This window comes from Oryx dammah, unplaced genomic scaffold (assembly GCF_014754425.2).
Source record: "Oryx dammah isolate SB20612 unplaced genomic scaffold, SCBI_Odam_1.1 HiC_scaffold_8, whole genome shotgun sequence".
NCBI lineage: Eukaryota > Metazoa > Chordata > Mammalia > Artiodactyla > Bovidae > Oryx > Oryx dammah.
The window spans coordinates 8,185,268-8,202,687 of record NW_024070192.1 but is presented as its reverse complement, the minus strand read 5'-3'; the positions used below and the strand labels follow the sequence as shown (position 1 = coordinate 8,202,687).

Sequence of the window (17,420 nt, the reverse complement as noted above, 5' to 3'; positions counted from 1 at the left end):
ATGAAGACGATTCTGAAAATATAAACCGTAGGTGGGTCTAGTTGCTGCTACCTGCACCAGTCACATGATTTTCCCACGCTGCCTTTCTGGCTGGTTACCAGGCAACATGTCCCTCTGTAGTCATGAATGGTACCACAAAGTCACGGGGGGCTCCCTTTGGTTGCCTCAACCCTGGCCCCAGCCCCAGACCCCAGGGCCACTGGGAGGCCCGATGGACAAGTCAGGGTCCTCTCCTGGGAAGATGATGCCACACTGATGTTCCAAAGCCTCTGTCATCATCCCCCTCACCTTTGTGGCTACCATTCTGAACACAGGCACCATTCTACATGCTTTCAACTCATTAACTCACCAATCCCTTTCATCTGGACAACTACCCTATGAGATCAGACCCATTCCTAACCTGCTCCCTTCTTTACAGATTAACAAACAGGTTTAGTAATTTACCCAGGAGCACAGAGCCAGGGAGGAGGAGAGCTGGGGTTGGAACCCAGGCAGTAGGCTCCAGCACCCACACTCCCACTGGCCGTGCTCTCCTTTCTCCCCAGGCTCACTGGGCATCAGACAGCACAGTGGTGTGTCATCAGTCCACAGTGACATCCCAAAATCGGAGCCACAGGCTACCAGCAGAGATTGGCCCCAGTCCCAGTTTTGCTGCTAACCTTGGAGGAATCATAGCCTCTAGGAATTTCATTTTTTTCATCAGCAAAAGACAAAAAAATGCCTACCTCACCAGGTTCCTGATAAGATCGAGTGAGGCAAGGAGAGTGAAAGTTGCATGATTATTATGACCTCAGTCATCAGTTTCACCTTCTGAATTGCCAAGTCTGGAAACTCCTGACTCCCACCCCAACACACACACACCCCCCTCATCTAAGGCCCCAGTCGTGTTTCAGCTAGAATCTTGAAATCATTTCATTTCTCTTCTGCCTCCCTCTAGCCTTGCCTGACTCTTTTATGGAGAGATCTTTCCACAGTGCCAACCTGGTCAGTCACCCCTGGTTGCATCTGAGCCTTTTCACAGCCTTCTCATCTCCTGCTCCTTGACTCAAAGCTTTCCTCCTCCTCCAGGAAGGCTTCCCTGGTAGCTCAGCTGGTAAAGAATCTGCCTGCAATGCAGGAGACCCTGGTTTGATTCCTGGGTTGGGAAGATCCGCTGGAGAAGGGAAAGGCTGGCCACTCCAGTACTCTGGCCTGGAGAATTCCATGGACTGTATAGTCCATGGGGTTGCAAGGAGTCGGACAGGACTGAGTGACTTTCACTTTCCTCCTCCAGGAAGCCTTCCTTGGACCTCTGGACAGAGTGGGAAGCCCTTCTCCTTTGATACCCCTGCCCCAGCATCCCACTGCCTTCTCTACCATCCCTCTGCACTGCCCTGAGTCACCTCCTCACAACTTGGGCGCCGCCCCCACCCCCCCACCCCCGCCCCAGTGAAGGGCTTGATTACTTTTGAAAGCACAGAGCTGGGACAGGATCTGACCCAATAAGTATCAGGTTCATGAATGAATTAACAAAGCAACGAACCCGGTGAACCCCTCCCCCCCACCCCAGAAAGAACTGTTTTAAAGGTTGAAAATATCAAGAAAAGCATGTTAGGAGAGAAGGGATGGGTGAGTGAGAGGAGCCCAGGGCTCATGTGGGCATCTCCGAGGTTCATCAAAGACCTCCTGGTCTGTACTGGACACAAGTGGCCCCATGGGTCCCCAAAGAACATCATGGCAGGAAGAAGAGGAGAGACAAATCAGCCCAGAGACAGCGGGTCCCCTTCCCAGGGGGAGTTAACGAGGAGCCCCACCATCCCCGCAGCCACAGAAAACAAAGATTTTCAATTTACAGTGACTGCACTGGAGGTACGCCTGCAGTTTCCTCATTACTCTTGTCAGGAGGAATCTGAGCTCATCCAGAGAAGAGCTGAGAGGGTCAGTCGAGGGGAGAGGGGGCTATGGTTTTATCACTTGTAATTTAAGTTCACTTTTATGGGCAATTTTAACCTAAGTGGCTGGTTGGAGCAGTAACATGAATTGAAAAACACTCTCCTGACAACCTTCAGCCAAAGGTGCCTAGGAAAGCTCAGTTGTACAATTCCACCTTATGCGCTGACTCCTCAAAAGGCCCCTGTCCAGACAGTCCCATAATTCCAATGTCAAGTTCATTTCTCTTCCAACTCTTACCCAGAGCTGCATCGGGAGGGGCTCGGGAAGCCTCCTCACCCCCATGGCACTGTTGAAACGGGGACAAGCAGCATCTCAGCATGAAGGGACTTCAGACGCACCCACCTAGCAGCCCCCGTCCGCCTGCTCACGACCACCCCCAGCACTTGGGAAGTTTCCATGGAATTGCCGAACCGGGCAGTTGCAATGAATTTCCAAATGTTCCCAGGCCACCTGAGTGGGAGTCTCAATGCAGACGAAGGGGATGGGGGAGGGGTGATCTAGGGACATGGTCCTTGTACTGGTCACCTGGTCATCTGGTCCATCTTCCCAACCCAGACTAATCCATCCATAAAAGCCAATCTTGGGGGGAGGGGTGATGGGGGAGTCAGGGTTTCGTGGGTACAGTTTCAGTCTGGGAAGATGAAAGAGCTCTGGAGGTGGATGGTGGTGATGGTTGTACAACTGTGTGACTGTATCTAATGTCACTGAACTGCACGTGGTTAAGACGGGTAAACTTTATATGTATTTTACTAAAAGTTTTCTAAAAACCCAAAACGAGATTATCCACATTCACGATGTTCATGTACAGCCCCACAAACACAAGCCCAGCACTCTGTCTCCCAGAGGCATGTCTGCCCCATCTTCTACAAGGCCCCCCACAATGGAAGGAAGTGTTAGTCGCTTAGTTGTTTTCGACTCTTGGCATCCCCATGGACTATAGCCCGCCAGGCTCCTCTGTCCATGGGATTTCCCAGGCAAGAATACTGGAGTGGGTTGTCATTTCCTTTTCCAGGGGATCTTCCTGAGCCAGGAATCCAACTTGTGTCTCCTGCATTGCAGGTAGATTCTTTACCAACTGAGCCACCTGGGAAGCCCCCCCAACAACGGAGAGGGTCAGCAAACAGGCGGAGCAGGATGTATTAGCCACTCTTGGCCAAAAGATCAAAAGATGGTGGGACTTCCCTGGTGGTCCAGTGGTTAAGACTTCATGCTCCCAATGCAGGGGACTGGAACCCACATACTGCAACGAAGATCAGAGAGTCCAAGTGTCAAAACTAAGACCCAGTGCAGTCAAATAAATACGTATTTTTAAAAAGAAAAAAGATCAAAAGGTAGGATGCAACAAGGTAGAGAAGAAAAAATACAACCCATGCCCAATAGAAGAAAAAGAATAATAACTCCCAGCTAGGAATCAAAAGGCTGAGTTCTATGCATAAATTTTTGAAAGAGATGAGTGATAGCGCTAACCCTTATCTGTAAGTTTTGAATTTATGTTGTTTCTTCCCATGTACCAAAAAAAGAAAAAAGTGCCAAGTTCGAACAGTGAAGAGGATCCCTGGGCGTGAGCTCCAGCACGAATTTGCTGGGTTGCCTTGCAGAGACACAGAAGTGCTCCGGTGTGCACCTCCACTCCCATTCTGTGATACACGGACAAATCTCCGCAGTCCCTCCAAGGCTAAAAATTCTTCGGGTTTATGTCTCCCTGTACTTGGTCTGTGGCTGGAAATAAGCTCTCCAGGTAGCGCTCAAATTCTGGAACAGACTATTCTCTCTCCCTGTCTGTCTTTGTGTGGGAAGGACCTAATTAAAAAGCGTCCTTACAAAGTGCTCAAAGATCTTTGCCTTCAAGAGCTAAGAGAACAGGGTAACTTCAGCTTCCCTGGATCCATCTCATTACTGGGAGCACCTGGCTGGGCAACCCTGGACCTCTGTCTCTTCCGGGGTCCCCTAGCCCTCTGATGCCATCCAGTGCCCATCCCCCGAGCACTACGGTATCAACCTTGTCGCTCTCCCAAGGTCCATTGTTAAAGCGCCTGCCGCCCCTTCCCCAGAAGAGAAGGAATACAAAGAAGCAAACGCAGAAAGTCAACTGGGCATCTAACGAGCTGCTGTGGAAGGCAGGTTAGCATCACTAACGAGGAAGGAATTACACTCTCCTGGCAGGTTTTCCTCTCTTGCCTGGCATGGGCTGACCTTCCTGAGCCCGACAAAAGCAGCCTTATGATGCCCTCATGATGGGTCCGCCCACAGCTTCTGTCTGCTGACAAGACAGTGCCCTCGGAGGGTCAGGGATCACAGCTAAAGAGAATGGCCAGGTCCCCAGTGGAGTCAGGGCTCAGAGGAAGCGGGAAAGGAAAAGCAGATTAGAGCTGACTCCAGCCACGCTTTAGCCAAAGCCCAAAGGAAGTACAGGCCGGAGGATGCTGAAAGGGAACTGGGTGGCCCGCATCGGGCCTATGGTCCAAAGCCAACACTTTCTTTTCCAGCGTTCCTTCCTAGTAAGCAAACTCAGGGCTAAGAATAGGGCTGCCACTCCCAGGAGAGGTGGCTGAAACCACAGACTCATTCCTCCAGCTCCCGGGTGCTGCGGTGCCAGGAACGCATCCCTCTGGCTGTCCCCTGCCTCCTTCCCATTTATGTAACCATGCGCGTGAGTGCCGAGCAGGAATCCAGGCTCCTCTCGCCAAGCCAGGCTTTCCGTGAAGGCGGCTCTTGGGCCCAGGTGCAGGTTTGGATCACCAAGGTCTATTCTGGCTCCTGATGGCCAGGCTCTTCCCAGAGGGGCCGCCTCTTTGCTCTCGGGTGGGGCCTGCCATTGGGATGTTGATTTTCAGTTTTTCTGGGGATTCTCACATCCTAGGTGCTTTTGCTGTTCTACGCGTGCTGTGTGGGTAAGTCGCCTCAGTCGTGTCCGACTCTTTGCGACTCTATGGACCATAGCCGGCCAGGCTCCTCTGTCCACGGGATTCTCCAGGCAAGAATACTGGAGTGGGTTGCCATGCCCTCCTCCAGGGGATGTTCCCGACCCAGGGATCGAACCTGCATCTCTTGTCTTGGCAGGGAGGTTCTTTACCATCAATGCTACCTGGGAAGCCCACAGACCTTTGTGGAGAAACAACCCATAGAGGAAACAAAGATAAGGTGAGACCCTGCTCTCAGCCACATTGGAACAAGCCTTGTGGGGGATGTGGGTTAAAGACACAGCCCTGGGGTGCCAGCCACTGTGCGGGGATCTGAGTCCGTTCCAGAACAGCCCAGGAAAGAACAGTCTGGTTCCAAGAAAAGTCTTCTCTTTACCAGAGCCCTTTGACTATTTTGGGGAAGTTAGAAGGAGCGCTAGGGGTTATTCGTAACATTCTGTCTTCTGCCAGCTTTACCGAGAATAGAAAAGTCCCAGGCCAACCCTGACCCTGACCTGAGCTGGGAGCAGCAGAGTTTTATCCCTCCCTTGGGGGGCATGTCAGTCTCCAGGAAGTTCATCCCACCATCTGCCTCCCTCCTCTCCTGCTGCCATGGGACAAGACCTTCTCCTGCTCAGAATACCCTCTTCCTTTACAAGAGCCCACAGCTCCTAAGGTTTGAAGGTGTACTGATGTGTTACTCCCCTCCCCCAGAACAAACCCCACCTCCTTACTCTTCCTTCAAAAGCCTGCAGAAGCCAGCCCTCCTCTTCCTTTCTTCTCTGACTGCCCTCAAGTTCTCCCCAACCCACTGGGTTGCATGAACCTTTCCTAAGAGCCTGTGATTTCTTTTAAATCACTCTTCCCTTGCAACCTCCCAGCCCCAGTGTGGACCAGACCAAAGCTGGAAAAGGTGACTTGGCCACTACATCCGTGAGGTCAAGACTTAGGGGCCTTGATTAGCAAGAAACAAACTCCTACTCTTTGAGGCTTGGAGCAGCATGGAGTGGGAGGAGCAGGGAATCATCTCTCCTGGATCCCCAGAAAGGATGAAGGCTGGGGACCAGGGAGGCTCTGGGCCCCCAGCAGCAGAGGTCTCCCACCTTCTGTGGTATCCAGCTGTGCTGAACATGATCCCACTACACAGATTAAAAGGCCTCCTTGGACAAGGAGAAGGAAGGCAAAAGAAGGGAGAAGCAGGAATTCTCTGGGGATCCAGTGGTTAGGACTCCTAACTTCCAGCGCAGGGGGCACAGTTTGATCCCTGGTCTGGGAGCTAAGATCCCACAAGCCATGTGGTGTGGCCAAAAACAAACAAAAGGGAGAGGGGAAGGAGTATTTTATTGTAAATTAGCCATTTGCCTCTCATGCCCCCTCTAGGAAGAGGTAGGGGAGAAAGAACCACTGTGTACAGGGTCTGCTAAGTGCCAAGCAGAAGCTGGACATGGCTCTTCCTCCCCTGTTCTAACTGAACAATCAAATATTTCAAGCATCCAGAAAGTTACAGAAAAAAGTATGATGACATGATGAATATCTGCACTGATACTTCCCAGCCTCGTCAGGTCATCAGATTTCTGCCATATTTGGTTCAAAGGTTTGGGGGAAGGGTTAACACATTAGAAGTCCAGGGCAGCCTTCAGGGTGTTCCAGTCTCGTTTACTCTCCTTACACCTCCTGCCCCCTCCACCTCACTCCCAGAAGATGCTCATTCCTCCTACATCAAAGATAAAATAAGGAGTTCCTTGTGACACAGTGGTAAGAATCCACTTGCCTGTGCAGGGGACATGGGTTCGATCCCTGGTCTGGGAAGATTCCAGTAGCCTGCGGACCAGCTAAGCCAATGAGCCACAATTACTGAAGCCTGCGCCCTGCAGCTACTGAGCCCACACACTGCAACTACAGAAGCTCGTGCATACTAGAGCCCATGCTGTGCAACAAGAGAAGCCACTGAAATGAGAAGCCCAGGCACCGCAACCAGAGAGCAGCCCCCGCTGGTTGCAACTGTGGAAAGCCCACATGCAGCAACGAAGACCCAGAGCATCCGAAACAAGAGAATGTTCTAAAAGATAAAATAAAAAGCATCAATGGGAAGACCCCACCCCTGTAACCCCATTGGCAGTCCCACTACATCCTGCTCTCTTCCCCTTCCTCCTGGGGGGCCACCCTCTGGGCCACGGTTCAGGATAATATCTTTCCTCCTGGAGCTTCAACCACTCCCTTTTCTGGCTGCTTCACACTAGCATTTAAACATGCTCACAGGGACTTCCTAAAGCAAATCAATCCTGAATATTCACTGGAAGGACTGAGGCTGAAGCTGAAACTCCAATACTTTGGCCACCTGATGCAAAGAACTGACTCCTTGGAAAAGACCCTGATGCTAGGAAAGATTGAAGGCAGGAGGAGAAGGGGACGACAGAAGATGAGATGGTTGGATGGCGTCACTGACTCGATGGACATGAGTTTGAGTAAGCTCTAGGAGTTGGTGATGGACAGGGAAGCCTGGCGTGCTGCAGTCCATGGAGTCACAACACAACTGAACAACTCAACTGAACTAACAGGGACTTCCCTGGTGGTCCAGTGGCTAAGACTCTGAGCTACCAATGCAGGGTGCCTGGGTTCAATTCCTGGTCGGGGAACTAGATCCCACATGCTACAACCAAGTTAGCTTGCCGCAACCAAGATCCAGTGCAGCCAAATAAGTAAATATTAAAAAACAAAAAGCAAAAAGCAACCTTGAGGCCTGCCGGGACTGGCAGCTTAGAGGGTTTACTGGCTACAGCTTGGTCAAGCTGGGCTGAGTACAAAGGACAGGATGTGGTACCTGCCTTCGTCATTCTCCAGGGACCCTCCCCAGTATTTCCGTTGAACAAACATTGAGCAAACAGAAAGGCCAAGAGACCAATTTCCACCAGGGCCAGTTCTTGACAGCTGAGTTTCCCCTCCTCACCCTTCTTATTTAAACATTCTCCTCTCAAGCTTTCATCATTTGCCAGTTAAGTCAACTAATTTTCTACTAAACCCAATTTCACTCATGGAGGGAGGAAGAGCTCAGTCATTTTTCCTCATGCCATGTACTATTAATGATGCTTGAAATTATGCAAATAAAATGGATGAGCACAGCTGATCCTGGGCAGGCGGGAAGGGGAAAGGCTTCATTTTAAAATGCCCACCATGGATCCAGACATCCCTGGGGACGTCTCAGATGCAGCCAACAGGGGCTCTGGCTTCGTGTCTCCTCCCGCCACATGTGCAGGTCATGGGCAGGACTGCCTGACATCTCCGAGCTGCAGTCTGATCAGAGCCCGTTGTCCCCACACACTGCCGCCACCACCGCTATCACCCTGGAAACATCTTGCAGAAGCAAAACCAGATGTGGATGCCGTGCACTGCCCCAAACATCACGCCAGTGCGTCGGTTAATTAAAACACCAAAACGCGAGGAGCAGAGAAAACGGGCTCGTCTGTCCAGCCTTGTTGTCGAGTCAGTGACCACGACATCTGCTGTGAACATCTGTGAATAAACTACAACAAATGTACGCGCAGCATCCTCATCCTGCTGCCTTCCCCATGCGGGGCGTTTCGCTGGCCCAGGGAGACGTTTCTACGGCAGGAGCCAAGCCGTGACTCTCAGAATTTGGATTATCTGCACATCCTGCTGGCCTACTTTCACAAGACCCTGGTGCCTCTTGTGTAGGATGGTTCCACCAGGCTGGGAGACGGGACCCCCGGATGATCCCACCTCCCGCAGAACCCACGGCAGCACCATGCCTGTATTCAGTGTCCTCTCTGCCTGTGACCCCTTTCTAGGCTCAAACGGTCACCATCTTGTTACAGGTTCCCTTGTTGTCTCCCCACCAAACATATGTTGGAGTCCTAACCCCAGAACCTCAGAATAGGACCTTATTTGGAGGTAGGATTCTTACAAAGGTGACCAAGTTGAAATGAGGTCATTGGTATAGGTCCTGATCTCATACGACTGGTGTCCTTACACGAAGCTGGACACTGAACCCAGACACACGTGCAGAGAGTATGCCACGTGCAGAAGAAGGCAACGATGCAGCTGATGTTTCCACAAGCCAGCGAATACCAAAGGTCACCGACAACCAACAGAAGCTCAAAGCCTCCGAACCAACCAACCCTACCAACACCATGATCTCGGACTGCCAGCATCCGGAAGCGGGAGAATACCCGCTTCAGTTGTTTAAACCTCCCAAACTGTGGTACTTCGTTACAGCAACTCTAGCAGACTAAATCACCTCTGTGTGTTAACGTCCACTCAAGGAAAGGCCTGCATGTATATAGCATTCGGCTGGTTCTGGCAGAGAATGAGTTTGGGGAGCTCATAGGCTAGGCCCAACCAGCAACTGTCACCATGAAAAAGAACATCCAAGAGAGGGTGTGGCATGAAGTATTGCACTGGCCAAAAAGTTGATTCGGGATTTTCCATAAGATGTTATGGAAAACCACCAAGAAACTGTTTGGCCAACCCAATACATTCCATGTCAGCAGGTTCATACAACGTCCCAGGACGGGTACAAGAGGCGCTACTACCCGGGCCACCTCTGGGGGTTACCTCCTTGGGCTGCCTCCTCCCCTCGGCCCCTGCCCTGCAGCCAAGGGATAACACAGGTGCTTTCAAGTGTGCAAAGGCAGGCTCAGGAGGAATTCACACATCTTTTCACAAATCCTCTAGGGCACTGAGCCCTTACCCCAGGCCTGTTCCTCAGTAACCATTCACACACTGCAGTATCTTAACCGCATAGCTATCCTGCTAAACAGACTGGGAGGTGGGGGCTGCGATGTCGAAAACCATATCCTCAACTTTTCTAATTCCCAACCATCACTGCTCGTTAAATCATAGATCACCCGGGGGAGCTTTGAAACCTTGATACTCGGCCCCACTCCAGACCAATTAAATCAGAGACACCAAGACACCCGAAGGCCGGTAAGTTTCCCAGGCAGTTCCACTACAGCCAGGGTTAAGAATTCCAACCTGAAATGAATTTCAACACAGCGGAAGCTGTTAATTTTATAGACATAACTGTACTATGTCTCCTGGGGAAGGAGGTTTTCTTTTTTTAATTTTTATTCTTTCAGTTATCTTAAATTGTACCTGGTATCAGATTTAGAAAAAACCTTCCTAAGACTGTTCCCTCAGGTGGCCAAGCTGTTTACACAATTCTGCCCCATCTGAGCAAGAGCCTTTGTGGCAGCTACATCCCACAGGGTGCCCAGGGCAGAGCTGTCTGGGCATTGCCTCAGGTCTGCCTGCTTAACAAACTGCAAAGTGGAGATGGGGTGACCTCTTTCTAGAGCTACTGCTCCAGGGAGTTTCAGATCTGCATGGGTGACACATTGGTGGATATGGAGAATATGGATCCTCTGTGGGGAGGGGTGCATGGGAGTGTACTTGTGTGCATGGATATGCGCAAGTGTGCCATGGGCTGAATATTATACGTAGGGGTGTGTGTATGTCCATGTGCAAGGGTGTGTGTTTGCAAGTGTGTGGAGGCATGCATCTTCACGCAGGGGTGCACATACATACAAGGGTGTACACATGTGGTTGTACACAGGGGCACGCGTGCATGCATGAGGTGCACATGTGCAGTGAAAGAAATGGCAGCAGGGGTGTATTTCAGGTCTATTTCACAAGAGCCTCACTTTCAGGACCACCCAAGTGCAGTGACCCCCATCTTCACTGCTCTGGCCCTGTGATGGACATCAGCAGCCTCACTGATCACAGGCTCAGCTCCAGCGGGCCCCAGTGAGTGGCCAGAGGAGGAGGAAGTACTCTGGGAAGGTAAGGACTCAGGGTCAAGGTTGGAAGAGGAGACACCCCAGCAGGAGCTGAACAGAACAAGAGGGTTAAAAGCCCTGCCTCTGGGGCTTCCCTGGTGGCTCAGTGGTAGGGAAGCCGCGTGCAGTGCAGGAGACACGTGCTCAATCCCTGGCCTGGGAAGAACCCACATACCACAGAGCAACTAAGCCCACGAGCCAGGACTATTGAGCCTGCACTCTAGAGCCTGTGTGTCACAACCACTGAGCCCACATGCCACAATGATTGAAGCCTGGGCACCCTAGAGCCCATGCTCCGCAACAAGAAAAACCACCACGATGAGAAGCCCATGCATTGCAACGAGAGAGCAGCCCCTGCTCGCTGCAACTAGAGAAAGCCCACGTGCAGCAACGAAGACCCAGCGCAGCCAAAACTAAATAATAAAATAAATGAATAAAATGTTTTTTTAAATTCCTGCTTCTTAGGGAGACTTGTCAAATAGCTGCTCTCTCACGCAAAGATGGTTCTCTAAGTGTGATGTTGGGCTGTCACAAACGCAGGGAGCCTTCCCATTCCCTGAAGGAGCAGTTAGGAAAGGAAGTTCTCACTTCTTTGGCCCCAGAAGATGCACAGTCAGAAGGGAGGAGTCCAGCTAATGCTGATAAACATGAATTCATCTAACCTAGAGGTGGAGCCAGGTGGTGGTGGTGTTGATAGAAGGATGCTCCACACTTGCAGGGGACTTGTGTGTGGCAGAACCTGAGATGCAGGCTCTGGACAGTCCCCACCCCCAGGATTCTTCCCACTGCATCTTGGGGTCTCTGGTGACCTGGGGACAAGGGTACCCAAACCCTTGTTTACTGCTCTGCCTGAGGCAGGTCTGGCTTCCCACAGCACTGGCTGTGCCATCCTAAGTTGTCTGAGATTTCTCTGACTTCCTGCACCTTGGGTCCCTTTTCTCTTTCCTCCTCCTCTTCCCTCATCCCATCTGAGTTTCCCATAGGAAGCTTTGAGGCCAGGAAGAGATGCCTCTTTTCACTACTTGCAAATGTCAGCTGCTTCTGTAGTGTTCTGCTCCACAGTGTAGATGCGTCTCCCCAGCTCTCTGTTCAGAGGGAACAGGGGCAATCACAGCGCGGTGAGCAGCAGTGAGTGCTGGCGGGCAGCAAGAGGGCACACCCAGCTCTGAAGTGGCCCGCCCAATGGGAACAGCTTGTCTAACAACAAAATGCCACAGGATGAGAGCCAGCGTGGGGGACATTTGGCTGGTTCCTGCTCCCATCCCTGGGTAGCTAGTTTGACAGTTCAGCACCAGCCTCCGGGACAGCTCCCAAACTAGCTCATTCCCACTCAGGTGATTCAACCAGGCGGGGCGGAGCTGCTGTTTCCAAGTGGCATCTCCTCCCCCAGAACTCGCTGTCCCTGACCTGGGATGTGTTTCCAAATGCTGCCACAACCATGCAGCCCCTTTGTCAGGCCCTGTCACCTTCTCCCCCTACAAAGCAGACCATCTTCCACATCCATACTTACACGTGCTCTTCCTCTCTGAAGACACTTTCCATCTTTCCTAAGCCTACTGGAGACAAGCACATCAACTTAAAAGGATGATTCTAGAGGGATGAATTTCAAGCCACTAGAGGGATGAATTTCAAGCCACGGTGACAAAAACCTTCAAACTACTAGGTCATTTGGTAGCCTCACAGCACACCCCAGTCTCAGCCTCCTTCTCCCCTGACTCTCTCTGACAACCTGAGTCACTGGCAGACTCTGAGTCACTCACTCTGAGTAGCTGCCCAAGGCCAGTGCTCCCTGGGCCCTATCAATCAAGCATTGTCGATGGCTTGGTCCCTGCCAGCATCCTCCTCTCTCCAACACTTCTCTGCTACAAAGCATCAGCATTTGTGGCCAGGACAAAATGCCCATTAAAAAAAGAAAAGAGAGAGAGACATCTAGAACTAACAGACCATCCAGGTGGTGGTCAGGCTCTAGACAGGAATTACATTTTTAAACCACCTGTGAGTAAGTTCATGGGCTGATGAAGAAAATTCAGTTTGCAGGCAAACAGTTTGGGGGCCTTCCTTAGTTATGTGTTTAGTCATTCGGCTGTGTCCAACTCTTTGTGACCCCATGGACAGCAGCCCTTCAGGTTCCTCTGTCCATGGGATTTTTCAGGCAAGAATACTGGAGCAGGTTGCCATTTCCTCCTCCAGGGGATCTTCCCAACCCAGGGATCGAACCCGCATCTCTTGTGTCTCCTGCACTGGCAGGTAGATTCTTAACCAGTGAGCCACCTGGGAAGTCTCCTTAGTTAGACTCTGGGACAAATCAGGACAGTCTCATTTCAATGCCAGTGAAAGGAACAGAAATTCACCAAGCACAAAATCTCAAGCCATAGAGAAAATGTTTTGATAACTTTGAATATATTAAGACCTTCCGTTCCTTAAAAAAAGACATAAAGAAATTAACAAAGACAAGCCACAAATTAGATTGGGAGATTTTTAAAACACATATAACTTACACAGGATTTATGCCTATAATATATAAAGAACTCCTACAACTCAATAAGGAAAAGATAAACAGGGAACCAGGAAAGTGACCAGTGGCATGAATGGGCGTCTCATCAAGAGGAAATAAGGAGAGCCAAGCATATGACTAACTGCTCAGCCTTGTCAGTTGTCAAGGAATGAAAGTTAAGACCGTAACAAGATACCACAATATCACTCCACACCCCCATGAGAAAGCCCAATAACACCAAGTGTGGGGAAGAATGCGGCCCCCTGGGAACCTACACGTGGAAGGACACGACTGGTGCAGTCACTTAGGAAAACAACTGGCATTTTCTGGTCAGACTGAATTTTTAGACACCCTAAGTCCCAGCAATTGTGCACCTAAGTCTATACCAAAGAAAAAACTCAGTCTATACCCAAGAGAAACTCTGACCCAGGGATACCAGGTGACATGTACAAAAATGTCCACCACAGATAGTATCATTCAAAATAACTTGTAAAAACATGGGGAAATGTCTACAGATAGGAAAAATTGATAAATAATTGTGGTGTATTCACACAATGGAATATTATACAGCAGTGAACATGAATGGCATACAGCTACAGGCAGCAACATGGAGGAATCTTGGAAATCTAATAATGAGTGAAGAAAACAAATCTTGGAGGCTACAATCAGTAGGTAAAATTTTTACAAAGCTCAAATTAAACCAAAATAAAAACTAAATCATATATTGTTTATTGATACATGAATTTGTAAAACAACAACGAAGAAACAAATTTACTTTTTAAAGCAAAAGAATAATAAACACAAAATCCAAGTTCCAGGTTTCCTCCAGGGCTGGGTAGGGTTGAGGGGAGAGGGATGGGTGAGAGAAACCCCCAGGTGAACACAAGAGTCCTGGTAATGTTCTCATTCTGCAGCTGGGTGGCAGAAGCATAGATCACTTCATTCTTATGCTTTGTGACATATGGTACATATATTTTTGCATGTATCAAATATCATATAATAGATATTGGTAGATAAAATAAGAAATATCTTACATATTTCTATACCCCACAAATATAGTGGTTAAAAATGAGCCTAATCACACACACACACACAATCCTATCCCCTCTAACCATCAGTCTCCCACCTCAAACAGCATCAGAGGGGCCCTGGAAAGGCAAGCACTGGAAGGGGTAGGCATCACTGCCCCACCTCCCCTGTCCCCAGGTCTTCCTGGCCCCCATGAAGAAGCCCAGACCCAGAAGAGGACCCCTGAGGCTGCACCAAGTCACCCAGGATAGGAGCAGCGGGGACCCTATCTGATGACGTGGCTCGGTTCCACAAACCAGTATCTGTCAGCCCCTGAGCACATACAACAGGGCTCCCCTTAGGTCCAAGACGGAGAATAGGACCCGGTTTGAACAGCACTGAGCAAATACTCTCCCTGGTGTGTCCCCCAGAATGACGGGGGGTCAGCGCTGAGATGGGAAGGCGGGAGGCAGACTGAGCAGGCGGAGAAAGCTATGGGGAATGTCGCCATCTGGCAGTAGCTGGGCTCCTATGGACAGGCTCCCCTTCCTCCCCTCCCCCGCACTCACCTCTGCAGCTCCTTCAGGGACACTGTGATCCGGAGGCCGTGGCCCAGGACATAGAGAGCAGCCAGGATGTCTGCCCACTGCACCATCTCCCCCAGAGGCCCGCCCTTCAGCACCCGCGGGCTGAACACGTCCCCAGACTCCTCCGTCAGGAAGCCGATGTGGACGAGGATCTGGTGGGGTCGGGGGTGGGGGGACACAGAGGGTCAGCTTGGAGGAGCAGCAGCCCCCGGCCCGGCCACTCCCAGGGAGACCCGGCCAGTGGAAGACACGGGCTCCCTCCCGGCTGTGCTTTCTGGCACCAGGGCACAGTGGAGGGACCAAGTGGCAGGGTGACCTCGCTGGAGGCATAGGTGAACAGGACGGTCACGTCCTGCCCTCAAGGCGCTTATGTTCCAGATGAAAGAGGCAGACAACAGTAAACACAGACAAGAGATAATTCATGAAATGACAAGGGCTCTGAAAGAAATAAACAGGGTGAATGAGAGTCAGGTAAGTATTGCATGGATGGATGGATGGACAGACAGATGGAGGAAGCAACGAGCTGAGGAACTCCCCCAAACAGGCTACATTATTCCCAACATTCCAGGCAAATGACATGACTTTTCTGCCTGACAAGGACAAGATGCCCACAGAATGTAGGACTCCTAAAGGGGAGAGGGTGTCACTCTGCCCCAAACTTGAAAAGGGTCGACCAACACATGCATCTATCCTGACTCTGCCGCTGCACCACCCCAGCTCAAACTCAAATAAACACAATACAAGTCTTTTAAGGGTAGACCCAGGGTCCCCTTGGCAGCCTGAGGCCTGGGCTCACTAAGCTCAGCTCCTTGAATGCACTGGGAGGATGAGGTACCTGCTTCTGGTCCCTCCGGACGCCCCCCAGTTTCTGCGCCAGGCGCTGGGCCGCCAGTGCCCACTGGGCCGTGAACCGCTTGGTGCGTTTCTTCATGAAGATTAGCGATTCCTTCCCGCTGCCCATCAGCTCCAGGAGGTGGGACAGATTGCTCCGGAAAACTGCCTGGAGGGGGCGGTCCAGACCTCAGTTCTCTAACTTCCGGCCAGCAGCTACACCACCACCATCACCGCCACCCAGGGTATCTTCCCTGTGAGCTTGGGTCTGTTCTAGCTCCTCCCACTTTTCTAAGAGTCACGAGCCCCACTCTCATCCCCCCAACATTCACTCCCCAGCCGCGTCGGTCTGTCCCAGCCCAGCTCCAGTCAGCCACCGGTCCTGGGCCCTTCAGGAGGGGGTCAGCTGTGACCTGTTCCCAGGATCCCAGCTCTGACAAGGAGGCAGTGAGGTCGTGGTCAGAGCCGGGGCTCCAAGCGCAGAGAAGCCAGGCTGCCTTTCAGCGGAGCCAGAGTATCTGTATGCCTTAACGAAGTTAACTCAGCTCTCCAGACCTCAGATCTGTCATCTGTTAAATAAGACTGTGTAAGGACTGCTGCGAGATTTAAGTACAAATAAAGTGTCAGGCACACAGGAAGCCTTCAATGAGTGACAGCTATTATTACTATTATTCCAGTCCATTAAGGGAGGTGCCTCCAGGGCCCGAGCCTGCCCCTCAAGTAGTTTCAGCTTCGCAACATACCGCAGGAGTTGGGACGGGCACCTGCAGGCTGGCAGGCCGGGACCAGCCCACCCACCAGGCAGGGCCAGCTGGCCTTATCTTACCTGGGGGCAAAGTGTCCCTGCTGTCCCCCAAGCGTGACCCAGCCACCTCCCACGCCTACCTGGACCTTGGGGAGGGGCTTGGGAGCCCTCCGGGTGGCCGTCTGGTTCCTCCAGGGCAGCGGGGGGCAGAACCACTCGACCTCACTGAGGTAGATGAGGAAGGAGCACTCGGTCCCGTCCACCCCGAAGAAGGCATAGCAAGGGTCAGAGGTCCAGCGGGCGCGCATCCACTGTGGAGAGGGCCAGCCTGCGCCAGGGGGCCAGCACAGTCCCTCGTGTACCCTCGGGGCCCCCTTGTGTGCATGTCCTTGGGGACCCCGAGGTCTCCCAGGAGAGGGTCGCTGGGGCCCATCCTAAAAGTGCAGCAAGGCCAGAAGCAAAGATAGACTGGACCAGGGTCCTAGAACCCAGCCCTGTGTCTCGGCCGCTGAGAAACTCAGGGAAGGCCAGACTGGACCACCACCCCCCAGGCCCAGAAAGAGAAGGACCCAGCGGGAATGAGGCCAGGTCAGGACACATGAGGTCAAACAGTGGAGGTGCAGCAGCTGCAGGCCTGGCGGGGCCCTCATCATTTGTTCTCCATCCACAACCAAGAGTCGGGCTTGGCTGATGCCAAGGTCAGGGCACAGGGCTGCGGCCAGGCCAGGACTCATCCACAGTGGCCCCCACGTCTGCAGTGCCACTGCCCCCCACTCAGGGATTTCAGCACCAGTGGGGGTTGGCTTTTATGCCTGTGAACTGGCTCCCCAGATAGCAGACTCCATGCAACCGGGGGTGGGGGGGGTTGCCCTGGGCAGGGGGGATGGATTCTCTCAGTCCAGCTGGGCTAGAAAGGATGGGGAGACAGAATGAGGTCCACTCCTTGTGTGAAATTGTTGGGAATCAGACTGCTGGGGGTGGCATATGTATATTTAATAGCTTATCTGCTGTAAGACAGTACTGAAAACCCCAAAACATGACCCGTTCTGGAAAATTCAGTTGGTGGGCCAGGCAGAGAAGCAGTTCCTCTGGGGCTGGCCTCTGCTAGCTAGTGGCAGTGTGAGGGTC

The 17,420-nt window shown here is 51.8% G+C and overlaps 1 protein-coding gene across 3 annotated transcripts in view; it reads right to left on the bottom strand.

Annotated features, from left to right (window-relative positions):
* MGAT5B (alpha-1,6-mannosylglycoprotein 6-beta-N-acetylglucosaminyltransferase B) overlaps positions 1–17,420 on the bottom strand; it is a 67,184-nt gene that overhangs the window by 25,328 nt on the left and 24,436 nt on the right. For all 3 annotated transcript variants that reach the window (XM_040244664.1, XM_040244665.1, XM_040244666.1), the window contains exons 6-8: positions 16,433–16,603; positions 15,552–15,716; positions 14,699–14,868 (exon numbers count right to left, since the gene is read on the bottom strand). In XM_040244664.1, the coding sequence (XP_040100598.1) occupies positions 14,699–14,868; positions 15,552–15,716; positions 16,433–16,603 (506 nt within the window). The remainder of the gene's footprint in view (positions 1–14,698; positions 14,869–15,551; positions 15,717–16,432; positions 16,604–17,420) is intronic.